The sequence below is a fragment of the Macaca fascicularis genome, chromosome 7 (genome assembly GCF_037993035.2).
Source record: "Macaca fascicularis isolate 582-1 chromosome 7, T2T-MFA8v1.1".
Classification (NCBI taxonomy): Eukaryota; Metazoa; Chordata; class Mammalia; order Primates; family Cercopithecidae; genus Macaca; species Macaca fascicularis.
The window spans coordinates 173,396,257-173,409,999 of NC_088381.1; the positions used below are offsets into that span (position 1 = coordinate 173,396,257).

At 58.3% G+C, this 13,743-nt stretch overlaps 1 protein-coding gene across 21 annotated transcripts in view; it reads right to left on the reverse strand.

Moving 5' to 3' along the window:
* BRF1 (BRF1 general transcription factor IIIB subunit) overlaps positions 1-13,743 on the reverse strand; it is a 79,926-nt gene that overhangs the window by 2,975 nt on the left and 63,208 nt on the right. For 10 of the 21 annotated variants that reach the window (XM_015454274.3, XM_073998407.1, XM_073998396.1 and 7 more), the window contains 5 exons: positions 10,562-10,828; positions 8,965-9,026; positions 8,044-8,125; positions 7,891-7,946; positions 5,992-6,248 (listed from right to left, as the gene is read on the reverse strand). In XM_015454274.3, coding sequence (XP_015309760.3) covers positions 5,992-6,248; positions 7,891-7,946; positions 8,044-8,125; positions 8,965-9,026; positions 10,562-10,828 — 724 coding nt within the window. Of the gene's footprint in view, positions 1-5,991; positions 6,249-7,371; positions 7,947-8,043; positions 8,126-8,964; positions 9,027-10,561; positions 10,829-13,743 lie in introns of all 21 variants that reach the window. The other 11 variants (XM_015454275.3, XM_073998408.1, XM_073998404.1 and 8 more) reach the window with 5 other exon arrangements.

Below are 13,743 nucleotides of genomic sequence, written 5' to 3' on the forward strand. Positions count from 1 at the left end.
AACTGATGGTTTCTCGGTCCCTCTGGAAGTCTGGTTCTGTGTCCAGCCTCTGTGAGCTCCATCAGTGCTCACCTCACCTCAACACAGAGCTCTTACCCGTTCACATTCTCAACAGGGTGCACCACTTGACGCAGAAACACAGAAGCGGCAGATGCCCCGCTCCCCGGCCCACTCCTCTTCCAACAGCGCCTGAGCCCTCAAGCAGCTGCCTGCTGCCCTACTTCACTCAGGGCGGAGGGGAGGGAGGGGAAGGGACACTGTTAGACCCGAAGACCCCAGACTGCTTCCCCAATCCCCGTCAGGCCCAGGGCAATCCCTGCTTCACCTGACAACACCCTGCACAGGGCCTGCTCGCTGGCCCGCCACACACAAAGGCCAAAGGTGCCTTCCACATGCCAAGTCTTCTTGGAGACTGCTGGTCCCCCCAGGGAGACAGGGGACCCCACAAGAGAAGACGCAGGCATTCCCCGCAAGCCCCAGCATAGACACACAGGGCTGTCAGGCGGGCAATGAGAGGGCTCAGGGCCTGTGGGGAAGGACGCAGCAGGGGCAGAGCCCTTCCCTCCAGGGCACAGCTGTGTGGGGAGCGGTAGGGGGCCTGAGGCAGGGCCCTGCCTGTGACGTGTCAGATGAACTCTCGGGACACTGGGAAGGAACCCCACGACAGGTGGACATTAGCAGAACACCCAGACATGGAGCTCCGCTCGGGGTGAAGCTGACAGCAGGTGTGAGCCAGGCTGAGGCCCCAGGCTCCCCATGCGGCCCTCTCCGTAGTCTGGAGGAAGTGGGACCCTGAGCTCCCAGAGCTCCTGGTGGGGCTGTATCCTCAGGCCAGGCCCCCAGCCTAGTTCCTGGAGCCTGGCAGGCGCTGCTTCGCCGTCCCCACCCCCATCCCTAGGCCCACTGTGCAGTGGAGCGGGGGCCTCTGGGGATGGCGGCTGGCCCTGCGGCGGAGCTTCCCAGCAGGCTGACTGCGATGAGACACCCCACTGTGGTCTCTCCAAAAGTGGCTGGCACTCCAGCAGGCAGGCCTGGCGGCTGGGTCGGAGGCCTGATCTTGGCGGGTGGGACTAAGGCCCCAGAAGATTCATGCTCCGGAAAGTCAGGCCACCAGGCCCCCATCGAGGAGGGCCCTGAGCCTCCCCCAGCTCAAGGAGAGGCAGTTTCTTTTTTTCTTTTTTTCCTGAGACGGAATCTTGCTCTGTGACCAGGTTAGAGTGCAGCAGCGTGATCTTGGCCCGCTGCAACCTCTGGAAGAGGTAGTTTCTTCGACTTCAGCAGACTGTGCCTTAGCCAGAGGGGAGCAAATGCTGGCAGGCAGGACTATGGGGCCACAGGGAGAACGGCGCTGTTACGAGGGTGAACTTCCTGCAGGGACATGCCCTTCCTCCCCCACCTGGCACTGAGAACATGCTGAGATTCAAGTCACAAGGTCCTGCTGCACTGACCCAAGGTTCTGACACACAAATCCAGCTTTTCCAGAACCAGGAAGCAGCTGTGCCAGGCCTCACCCTAGGGGGCCAAAAAGCTCCCTACTCCTGCAGAGCCCGGCTGGAGAGAGGGTGCGTGGTGTTCAAGGGTGCAGAACCGTAAGCGCTCCCGGGGTCTGCGGGCTAGCTGGGGGCCTGCCTCAGGGGCTTCCCCTTCCTTGCAGTATCCTGTGTGAATCTGAGGCAGCCAGTCCACATGGGAGGGTCTGAGAGCACCTGGAGAACAAGTTCCCACCTGCCATCACCTCGGCCACGGCCTTGGCCTGTAAGGGGGTCCCCAGCCAGGGGCCTGAGGATGTGGAGGCTCTGTACCCATCGATCACACAAACCCACTGCTGGGCTCAGGCTGCTCCCTCTCACAGCCACGCCAGCACGTGTTGACCCCACTGGCTGAAGCCCGGTCCCAGCCCAGCTTGTGGGACCCTGGGGCCTGTAAGCAGACAGGAGGGGAGCTCATCTGGTGGGCCCCACCTTTTCCCCCCTTCTAGATATGGGGGCTGGGGCCCACGGTCCACGTTGGCCCCTCTGCCTGTCCCCAGAGGGGGATGTTCAGGCATGATGGCAGACTGATCTGCCTGGGCTAGAGGAAGACCCCGAGGGTCACACGAGCCTGAGTGACCGCAGAGCGAGAAGGACACAAGCTTGGAGGGAGCGGCTGCCCACACCCCCGCGTGGCTCAGCTGCCCACACCCCTGCATGGCCCAGCTCAGGTTCTGCAGGTGTCTGTCATCAGGGGAAGCACGCGTCACGACACGGGACTAGGGGCAGGTGGCCAGAGGGAGACGGGCTGGGCAGCCACCAGCAGCCTAAGAGAATGGGGGTGCAGCTCAGGCTGGTTCCCCCACACCAAGGAGGGGCTGTCATGCCTGGGCCACCCAAGGCAGCACGGCTGCTGCTGAGGGACGCTGTGGTCGCTGGGCTGAGGCAGTGCCTCCTCAGCTGAGCCCCTCCTTGGTGGTCTGTCCCCACCTCCCTTCCTCAGGTTGGGGCCTCAGCCTCTTTCCAAGCAGTCCAAGTCCCTTTTTCCTCACCCGAGCGTGGGTGAAAACCTGCCCCCATGGGCTGCAAGGGCAACCGGGACGTGCCCTTCTGTCCCCAGGTAGACCCCCCCCTCCCCTGCCCTGCTGGAACTGCCTGAGCTGCCCAGGCCTGAGTGGGGGTGGGGGTGCGGAGGGCTGAGGTATCCCAAGCCCTGAGGTCTTCATGCTTCCATCTTAGAACACTAAATATTAACGAATCGGATCATGGCCATTTGCGGGGGAAGGTTGATGGGTTTTGAATGCAGAAAGCAGTGCATGAACACGCAGATGTATGTGCACATACACTGTGTACACACAGACTCACGCGCACACACTGCACACACTCGAGAGATTTAAGACACACACACGCCCCATGCACACAGAGAGACACACGCACTGTGTATACACATGCGTGCACATGTGTACACAGAAACAGACATGCACACACACTGTGTAGACATACAGGTACACGTGTTGCATGCACACACACTGCATGCACAGAGACACATAGGCATGCACATCTGCACTTGCACACAAAAACTTACACAGACATACATGCCCACATACTGTGTGCAGTCACAGATACAGGCACACACTGCATACACACACGGGCATGCAGATGCACTGTGTGCAGACACAAGTACACAGGCACACACACACGTACTGAGTGCACCAACACACACGTACTGTGTGCATATGCACTGCATGCACGGACATGCGCACACACAGCATGCATAGACACAGGCACACACGCACATGCACACACTGCATGCACACAGGCGCACACACACTGCATGCAGACACAGACACACATGCACATGCGCACACACTGCATGCACACAGACACAGGCACACATGCACTGCATGCACACAGACACAGGCACACATGCACATGCGCACACACTGCATGCACACAGACACAGGCACACATGCACTGCATGCATACAGACACAGACACACATGCACATGCGCACACACTGCATGCACACAGACACAGGCACACATGCACTGCATGCATACAGACACAGGCACACATGCACATGCACACACTGCATGCACACAGACACAAGCACCCACACACTGCATGCACACACGCACAAACACACTGCAGGCATACAGACACAGGCACACAGACACATGCACACACACACTGCACTGCAGGCACACAGACACAGGCATACACGCGCACACACTGCATGCACACAAGCACATGCACACACACACTGCAGGCGCACACACATGCACACACTGCATGCACACAGGCACATGCACACACACATTGCATGCACACAGCCACACACACAATGCATGCACAGACATAAGCATACACATGCACACACACTGCATGCACAGACACAGGCACACACGCACTGCATGCATGCAAAGGCACACACACGCACACACACACTGCATGCACACAGACACAGGCACACACACACTGCATGCATACAGACACAGGCACACATGCACATGCACACACACTGCATACACAGGCACAGGCACACACATGCACACACACACTGCATACACACAGGCACACATGGGCACACACACTGCAGACACAGGCACAGGTGCACACACACTTCATACACAAGCACATATGCACACACACTGCATACACAGACACAGGCACACATGCACACACTGCATGCACAGACATACACGCACATGCACACATACACCGCACAGGCACACACTACACACACAGGCACAAACTGCATGCACACACACACCGCATGCACACAGACACAGGCATACACGTACTGCATGTACTATGTGTATACAGACACAGACACACATACACACACACAGAGACACACATGCACACCCAGGCCTTGTCTGGGCCAGCTGGTCAGATGTGACAGAGGGGGCTGTGAACTCTAACCAGGCACCAGAATCACCCAACTGGGACAGGACCCCCATCCCCGCTAGTGCTGACAGAGACTGGCTGGGCAGGCAGCAGACACTGAGACTCAGGCCTCAGATCCGACCTGAGAGTGCTTGGGCACAGGGGAACCAAGCCATGGACCTGCCCTGACTTCACCTCTGCCCCACTGACCTCCTACGCATGCCAGGAGCTGTGCTAGGAATGCTAGGAGAGCCACTGCATGGCTGATGTGGAGGAGACAGCTCATGCGGCCCTCCTGAGGGGCTGAGATGCCGGCTGAGAAGCACCAGCCTGCAAGGAGGTCAGGCTCCCTCACAGAGCAGCACCTGGGCACTGCGGGGCAGGCCCATAGCACAGCCAACTCTCACAGGGTGGAGTGGCCGGCCAAGCAGCTCAAAAGGCCAAGGAGAAACCACAGCAAACAAGAGGAGGCCCTGACGGGGCTGCCGAGGGTCAGCACTGCCCCACAGGGGAAGCAGCTGGAGACAGCGCAAGAGATCCCAAGGAGCAGTAGGACCAGCAGACGCTCCCAGCCCAGAGACTCGGTGGGGTGGAGTGAAGGTCGGAACCACTATAGGATGGACCCAGAAGCTAAGCCGCCGATCCCATCTCCACTACCAGGAGGTCACATGGACTAGCCGCGGGCCCCAAAGACGCAGTAGGTAAGCCCAGCTGCTTGTGGCCTCGTCAGGAGACCCTGCAGCCGCCACCCAGAGGCAAGCCGTGCACGGAGGCTGAGCCACTCCAAGGAGGCCCTGCATGGAGCGGCAGAGCCTCGTGACCCTGTGCGCTGAAGCCAGCACATCCCGCCTTTGACAGTCCCTCAGCCACATTCTTTTTTTTTTTTTTTTTTTTTTGAGATGGAGTCTCGCTCTGTCGCCCAGGCTGGAGTACAGTGGCCGGATCTCAGCTCACTGCAAGCTCCGCCTCCGGGGTTTACGCCATTCTCCTGCCTCAGACTCCCGAGTAGCTGGGACTACAGGCGCCCACCACCTTGCCCGGCTAGTTTTTTTTTTTTGTATTTTTTAGTAGAGACGGGGTTTCACCGGGTTAGCCAGGATGGTCTTGATCTCCTGACCTCGTGATCCGCCCGTCTCGGCCTCCCAAAGTGCTGGGATTACAGGCTTGAGCCACTGCGCCCGGCCCCCTCAGCCACATTCTCCACCCACATCCTCCTTCCCCAGCGGTGCGCTGCTCTCACCCACCACCTCGGCAGAGACAGCAATGCAGCCTGGGTACGCAGAGCAGGCACAGGGCGGCAGGGCTGGGGGCTCGTCTTCCTGAACCCAGGCTGGAGAAGGGGCCGACCCCACTGAGTGTCCCATCCCCTCCTTGGGACAAAACAGAGCCTAGGCTGCAGGACCCCTCTGACAGCCTGCACCGCTCATCGGGTCACAGCGGGCCAGACCAAGGTGAGCCAAGACACCATCAATGCACCGGAGACGGCCCACCGGTCCCCAGCATGCAAGGCAAATGCCACTCCAGGCACTTCTGTGGCCTCGGCTGGCCCCTGGCAGCTCCAGGACCCGAAGCCATGGGCCTCTGCCTGCCCTGGGCTCCTGCCCTAACCCAGCCACGCAGGACAGGATGGTACCTTTTCCCCACACTGGTCACAGCGTCAGCCCCACTTCTGCTGGCCGGCGTTCTCCTTCGTGACAGCTTCCTGGCACTGGTGCTATGCTCGGGCTGCGCATCCTCCCTGTGCGGGCTGCCCCCGCCGGCGCTGCTGAGGCCCCGGAGCACGCTGTAGTTGATCTTGCTGGAGATCTTCTTCTGCTCCAGCATCTTCTCGATGGCCTCCCTGGCGGTACTGGCCTGAATTGGCTCCCGTCGCTTGCAAGACTTCTTGGGCTTGACGGAAACATGCAAGAATGCCTCCCGTGAGTCACGCCTGCTGCACTCGACCACCAGGGCTCCATGTGAGGCCAGGAGTGCAGGCCCTCAGAGGGCTGCTCCTGCCTCCTCCTCCCAGAACGTGGGCCAGCCTGGCGCTCTGTGGGCCTGCCCACATCAAATCCTGCCCTCCCAGGTGAGTGGGGCACGTGGGCTGGCATGGGTGCTGGCAGGGCCTCCAGACAGCAACAGCAGCAAATGTGCCACATGCACATGGCAGGGAGACGAGCTGCCCCTGGGTCTCACACAGGCAGGGCCACAGGCGCACGGCAGGGTGACGAGCTGCTGCACTGTGAGGGCCACAGCAGAGAGGCTACTCAGTGAAGACAGACAATCCGTCCCAGCACCGCAGCCCAGGCCAAAGACAGACAATGGCCGGGCACGGTGGCTCACGCCTGAAATCCCAGCACTTTGGGAGGCTAAGGCGGGCGGATCACAAGGTCAGGAGATCAAGACCATCCTGGCTAACACAGTGAAACCCCATCTCTACTAAAAAAAAAAATACAAAAAAATTAGCCGGGTGTGGTAGCAGGTGCCTGTAGCCCCAGCTACTCAGGAGGCTGAGGCAGGAGAATGGCGTAAACCCGGGAGGCGGAGCTTGCAGTGAGCCGAGATCGCGCCACTGCACTCCAGCCTGGGCGACAGAGCGAGATTCCGTCTCAAAAAAAAAAAAAAAAAAAAAAAAAGACAGATAATCTGTCCCAGCACCGCGGCCCAGGCCAAAGACAGACAATCCATCCCAGCACTGCGGCCCAAGTCAAAGACAGACAATCCATCCCAGCACTGTGGCCCAGGCCAAAGACAGACAATCCATCCCAGCACTGTGGCCCAGGTCAAAGGCCCCAGCTGCCCGAAGACCCTGGATCTCATTCTAGGAGCTGGAGCCACAGACCACTTCAGGGCCATCAGCCTGCACCACCCCTGCTGCCCTCCCTGCATGACAACCTTCCCATGTGGCCCAGCAAGGCCTGGGATGTGCTGTTGGGTGGGGCGGAGTGCCAAGGTTCCTAACTCCCTGACCACACGCTTCCCGGGTCCTCCTGAGTGGGTAGGCCCCACATCCGCCCTCCCAGACACCTACAGCTTGGTCCAAGGGACCCCAGTCTCGCCGGCAGGGAACCGGCTTCCTGTGTTTTCTCCTGCTCAGTCACTCAGAGGCTCAAGCACTGCTGACTGCACCATGAGACTGAAGGCACGGTCCCCCCTGGAGTGAGCCAGCTGAGCCAGGTCACCACGACGACCACAAGGCAGGGAGGCATTAGAGTCGGACCTCCCAGGTCATTAGAAGAGCAAACGCCGGTTACACAGGCAGGAACCCCAGCATCCAGCCCCGAGGCCCAACACAGTCTGCCCTGGTGCCGTGTCCAGAGGGTCACTCCAAGGCTGAGCACACGCCCTCCAAGGTGAAGCTGACGGCTGGGCGCCTGTGGCCAGCACGGGGCAGGACCTGGGGGTTAGGGACATGGGTCTGGGGTCCAGAGCACATGGCCTCCAGCTGCCTACCCTGGGTCACACGGGGAAGGGACATTCCAGAGATATTTGCCCCCCCCGTAACCTGGACACCCCCGAGAAGGCCAGGCCCGGCGTTACAGGCGTCCACCTTGTGCTCCTTGTAGATGCCAAGCTCCTTCTCTTTGGCTATTCTTGCTTCTTTTTCTAAAAGTTCAGAAAAGGGGCCGGTGTCACTGAGGGTCCACGCCCCAGGCCTGTGGGCTGCGCATCCTGCGTGTGAGTGCGGGCGGGTGGCGCTTACCCCTCTGTTCCCGCAGGTACTCGGCGTTCTCCCTCATCCACAGCTCGGCCTTCACGCGGGCTTCCGACTCATTCAGGATGTACTGGGCGAGCACAGGGAAGTGGGGCTGGCTTTTAGCCTTCGCGCACCAGGGAGTGCTAAGGTCGTGCTGACCAGCGGGAAGTATTTCCTCCGTGAGAGGAAGGGGAACCAGGGCCAGCCTCTATTTAGTGCGGAGCCTGGGCTGATGTCTTCCCGCTCGGGGTGAGTTGGGGACCTGCTGCACCTCTGCCTGTCCCAAGGCCAACCAAGCAGGCCACACTTGTGAGACCCTCTAGGGCAGCTTGCAGGCCCCGCTGACACCAGGACCTTGGCCAGCCAGAGGGCAGGCTACAGGTCCCCACAAAGGGACCAGGTGAAGGTGAGAGCCACCCACTCAGGAACAGATGGGCCAGGCTGGAGGGGTCTGAGGCACCACGTGGCCATGAAATCAGGGAAGAAGACTTCCTGCCTGACAGAGGGCAAGTATGTTGAGATAAACTGCAAAGAGCTGGTCCCAATGGCTGGAACCCCTGGGGTTTGGGGGCACACAGTGCATGTGGAGTCAGTGGGTACCCTCTTGTGTCTGGAGACCCCCTCGATGGGTTGACCCTGGTGCCACTTGTGCGATCTGTGCTTGCCACAGGCTACATGCCCAGAGGGCCACAAGGGCCAGGTGTAAAGCTGGGGGTCTCCCGACAGGCCACCCTGGAGCCAACACTGGACAGGAGAGTCTGGGGGTGGGTCCCGGGAACAGTGGCTAGAAGGCCAGGAGCCCACTTCACCCAGCGGGGTGGGCACTGGGCAGGGGAGATGGCCAACCCTGCCTGGCCACTCAGGGATCCTTGGGCTGCAGCGCCCTCCCAAGCCTGGCCCCTCCTGGGAAGGGGTGCTGCCACTCACCCTGTCAATCTCCAGGTCGTCAATGCCACTGAGGTCCAGCTCGCCGTCTCCCGAAGCATCTTCTGGAGGGAAGCGCAGCATCAGCATCACTCAGCACCAGCTCTGATGACGGGAGCACGGCCACCACCTGGGCTGGCTCAGGACCCTGGGTCTGGGCTAAGGGTCTTCTAGAACCCCATCCCCTCCTCTGCACCAGGGGGTCACGCCCTGTTTCCCCACATGGCCACGTCTCTTTAAATGCTTAGCTAAGGATGCTAAGTGAAGACAGCAGGACGCCAAACTCAAGCTACGAAGGAAAATCCCAGCACTCCTGTGCTTTTTGTAAGAAAGCAACTTTTTAAGATTGGGAGACAGAGGCTGTCTGGCCCCAAAGACCGAGGGAGGGCACGGAAGCTGGGCAGGAAGGAAAGGCCAGGCCACGGGGTGAGACAGGGGTCTGCGCTGGGGGGCGCCAGCTCCCTATCACTGAGCCCATAGGTCTGGGGATAGAAATGAGGGAATAGAAATAATTCCAGAGTCCAGGCCCAAGGGAGCCTTCCATGATCACGCTCAGGACACCCCAAAACCTGCCTGTCACCCCTGCCCAGCCCCACGTGGTCCAGGCAGCATCTGCACAGCCTGGAATTGGGACAGCCTCTCCTTGCCACAGCCCCACACCATAGCTGCCTGCCCCATGCTGCCAACTCAACTCCAGCACAGGGCTGGACTGTCTGGGGTGCTCTCCTGCCACGCTGTTCCATGGCTGAGGCCTGAGAGGGCTCCTCTCAGCACTCAAACAGGCAGCCCTCAAGGCCCCCCCATGGCCCTTCCTCAGCCAGAATGGCCCTTTCTGCTCAGGGTCACTGTGCCGCCGGCTGCCCCGGGAGCCTGTGCACGTCCCCTCTGCCTGTTGCTCTGTGTGACCTGCCTGGGTTCCACCCACACAGCAGCCCCAGCCATCAGGACTGTCTCCACCCCCGGCCCAGAGGTCACTCGATAAATATTTGCCTGGCTCCTCAACACAGAGGCCAGGCCCTGGTGCCCGACGGGAGGCAGGGCCTGAGGGTGAAGCGCTGCAGGAAGGTCCAGGCCTTCAGCCAGGGAAGCCTGTCCTGGCAGGGATGGGGGACGGGACCCATCTTTCTCCTAGAGCTCCCAGCCAAATGGGCAGGGAGGAGGGGGCATGACGGGCACGGTGGCCTGGCCTGGGCACTATGGGACAGGGGTGCCTCGTCGTTGCCATGACCAAGCTCAGCAAATGACGCTCCCCAACCATGTTGGACAAGTGGATGAGGTGTGGAGCTGCCCCGTGGGACTCCTGGACGCAACTTGTGGGCTCTGTTCTCCACGGCCCCTGTGGCCTGCAGGCGGTCCCAGTGAGGGTGATGAGACCCACCGCATTCCGGCATCGGCACACACCCAGCTCTTCACACCAGGACCACTGACGCCCACACAGCCCCACTGGGGGGACTGGTGGTGCCCCCACCCAAGCCCACCGCTCGAAAACACCACACCTCCCGACAAAGGATGGCAGCATCCAGCTCTCCCCCTGAGAGGGACACGTCGGAAAGCTCTCCTGATGACCTCAGCCACCCTCCAGGGCTCCATCAGAACTCACTGGGGTCGCTGCACTGCGAGGAGATGCATTCGCGGATCGAATCTGAGATGCCCAGGCTGGCCGCAGTGGGGAGGGGGTCCAGCAGGGACCCAAGGGCCGGAGGTCTGCCGCCCCACTCGGGGTTTCCTGTTGCTTCCGAGCTGCCAGGGGTGCCACCAAGGAGCTCCCGGTATAAGTCCTTGTTCAGGTGGCTGGCCGCGGCCTCCAGCTCCTCATCCTCCGTGTCCTCCTCACCACACAAGCTGGACGCGGTGTCCTCAGCAGAGCCTAGAGGTACACAATCCACACACCACCTGTTAACCAGGCAGAGGGCCAGGGCGCCCACTTTTGTGACAAAAAACAATGCTACCAAGCTGCCAGGTAACCCAGAGAAAGGCTGTCGCTGCACGGTGCCTGGCGGCCACGTGCCAAAGAACGAGCCTCAGGCCACACCTCACACTGCACGCAGAAGTTAGCTCAAAGCAGATCACAGACCTGGGGGGAGTTAAAGTACAGACATCTCAGACAAAAAAAGTTTGACCTTGGATAAGGCAAATATTTCTAACGGCTCTAAAAGCAGAATCCATAAAACACTGATAAAACGGGTTTCCAAACAATTAAGAACTGCCCTTTGAAAGACATCATTAAGACAATGAAGACAGCCCACAGGCTTATCTGCAAATCTCACAACTGGTAAAGGACTTAAATCTAGAACAGATGAAGAATTCCCAAAACTTCACAAGAAAACCCAATTAAAAAAATAGAAAAAAGATCTGAACAAAGGCTCCCACAAATATGACATATGGGTGGTAAACAAACACACACAAAGACCTCCTCCAGTCCTGAAGGAAACGCAGATGAAATCACCACCAGCTACTCCTTCACAACTCAGAACCTCTAGCCCTGAAAAGAAAATGGGGCCATGCCTCCCAGGCAGGAGGAACATACTCCCTCGAGCTTCCACGCATGGTGACACCCCTTTGGAGACAACCTGATCATTTTTTTCTTTTTTGAGACGGAGTCTCGCTCTGTCGCCCAGGTTGGAGTGCAGTGGTGCAATCTCCACACACTGCAAGCTCCACCTCCCAGGCTCATGCCATTCTCCTGCCTCAGTCTCCCGAGCAGCTGGGACTACAGGCATCTGCCCCCATACCCAGCTAATTTTTTTTGTATTTTTAGTAGAGACAGGGTTTCACTGTGTTAGCCAGGATGGTCTCGATCTCCTGACCTTGTGATCCACCCACCTCGGCCTCCCAAAGTGCTGGGATTACAGGTGTGAGTCACTGCGTCCAGCCGACAACCTGATCATTTCTTAAAGACAGACAGGTCATGGCCGCCCACTTGAGCCCAGGAGTTCCAGACCAGCCTGGGCAACATAGCAAGATCCTGTCTCTATGAAAAAATGAAAACTTAGCTGGGTGTGGCGGTGCCCGCCTGCAGTCCCAGCTACTTGGGAGGCTGATATGGGAGAGTTGCTTGAGCCCAGGAGGTTGACACTGCGGTGAGCTATGATCGAACTACTGCACTCCAGCCTCGGTGACAGAATAAGACCCTGTCTCAAAAACAACAAAAAAAGACAGACACACTTGCCTTTCACATAACCCAGCAATTTCACTCCTCAGCAGCTGACCCAAAAGGAAATCAACGTCCACACAAGGACCTGTACACCAGGGTTCAGGAGTGCATCTGAAACAGCCCCGAACGTGCAATGTACTCCAACAGATGAATGGCTACACACCTCAGCGTGTTGAAGGACTACCAACTGCCACGCCACAGAAGAAAAGAACAAACCATTGATGGACTCAACATAATCACACTGTGAAAAAAGCCGAAGGAAAAAACATATTTTACATGATCCTACTCGTACGGAATTCTACAGAATACAACTAATTTATAATAACAAAAAGTAGCTCACTGGGGGCCTGGGGCAGGAGGGGGGGCGCTGACTAAGGGCCTGTGGACCCCGCAGGAGCCACAAATCTGTGGGTTTTCCTGGTTGTCACTATGGCTTGACAGGTGTGTGCAGACGTCAAAGTTCAGAAATTAAACGGCGCATTTTAAACATGAGCAGTTTGTCATAAGGCAATTACACCGCAATAAAGCTGTTAAAAATCACCCAATGGTGAATTTAAAAGACAGAAAACAACTTTCACGGAAGGAATGTGAATCCTCCCCCTCGAGCTAGGTGTTCACTTCTTGAAACTGCCTGCTGTTGTTGGCCGGGCGCGGTGGCTCAAGCCTGTAATCCCAGCACTTTGGGAGGCCGAGACGGGCGGATCACGAGGTCAGGAGATCGAGACCATCCTGGGTAACACAGTGAAACCCCGTCTCTACTAAAAATACAAAAACTTAGCCGGGCGAGGTGGCAGGCGCCTGTAGTCCCAGCTACTCGGGAGGCTGAGGCAGGAGAATGGCGTGAACCCGGGAGGCGGAGCTTGCAGTGAGCTGAGATCCGGCCACTGCACTCCAGCCTGGGTGACAGAACGAGACTCCGTCTCAAAAAAAAAAAAAAAAAAAAAAAAAGAAACTGCCTGCTGCTGCCACAAGTAGCTCTAAACTAACCTAATAACGCCACACCCAATAGCTTAACGACGTACGGCCAATCACGAATAAATGTTATTATTGTAAGCCAATGACAATTCCTGACAAACAACTTTGTATCCATCCAATCACTGTCCCTTTTTGCCTTTAAAACTCCATCTGTGGCTGGGCATGATGGCTCACTCCTGTAATCCCATACTTTGGGAGGCCAAAGTGGGCAGATCACTTGAGGTCAGGAGTTCAAGACCAGCCTGGCCAACGTGGCAAAACCCCGTTTCTTTTTTTTTTTTTTTTTTTTTTTTTGAGACGGAGTCTCGCGCTGTGTCACCCAGGCTGGAGTGCAGTGGCGCGATCTCGGCTCACTGCAAGCTCCGCCTCCCAGGTTCACGCCATTCTCCTGCCTCAGCCTCCGAGTAGCTGGGACTACAGGCGCCCGCCACCACGCCCAGCTAGTTTTTTGTATTTTTAGTAGAGACGGGGTTTCGCCGTGTTAGCCAGGATGGTCTCGATCTCCTGACCTCGTGATCCACCCGCCTCGGCCTCCCAAAGTCCTGGGATTACAGGCTTGAGCCACCGCGCCCGGCCGCGAAACCCCATTTCTACAAAAAATACAAAAATTAGCTGGGTGTGGTGGCACATGCCTGTAGTCCCAGCTACTCGGG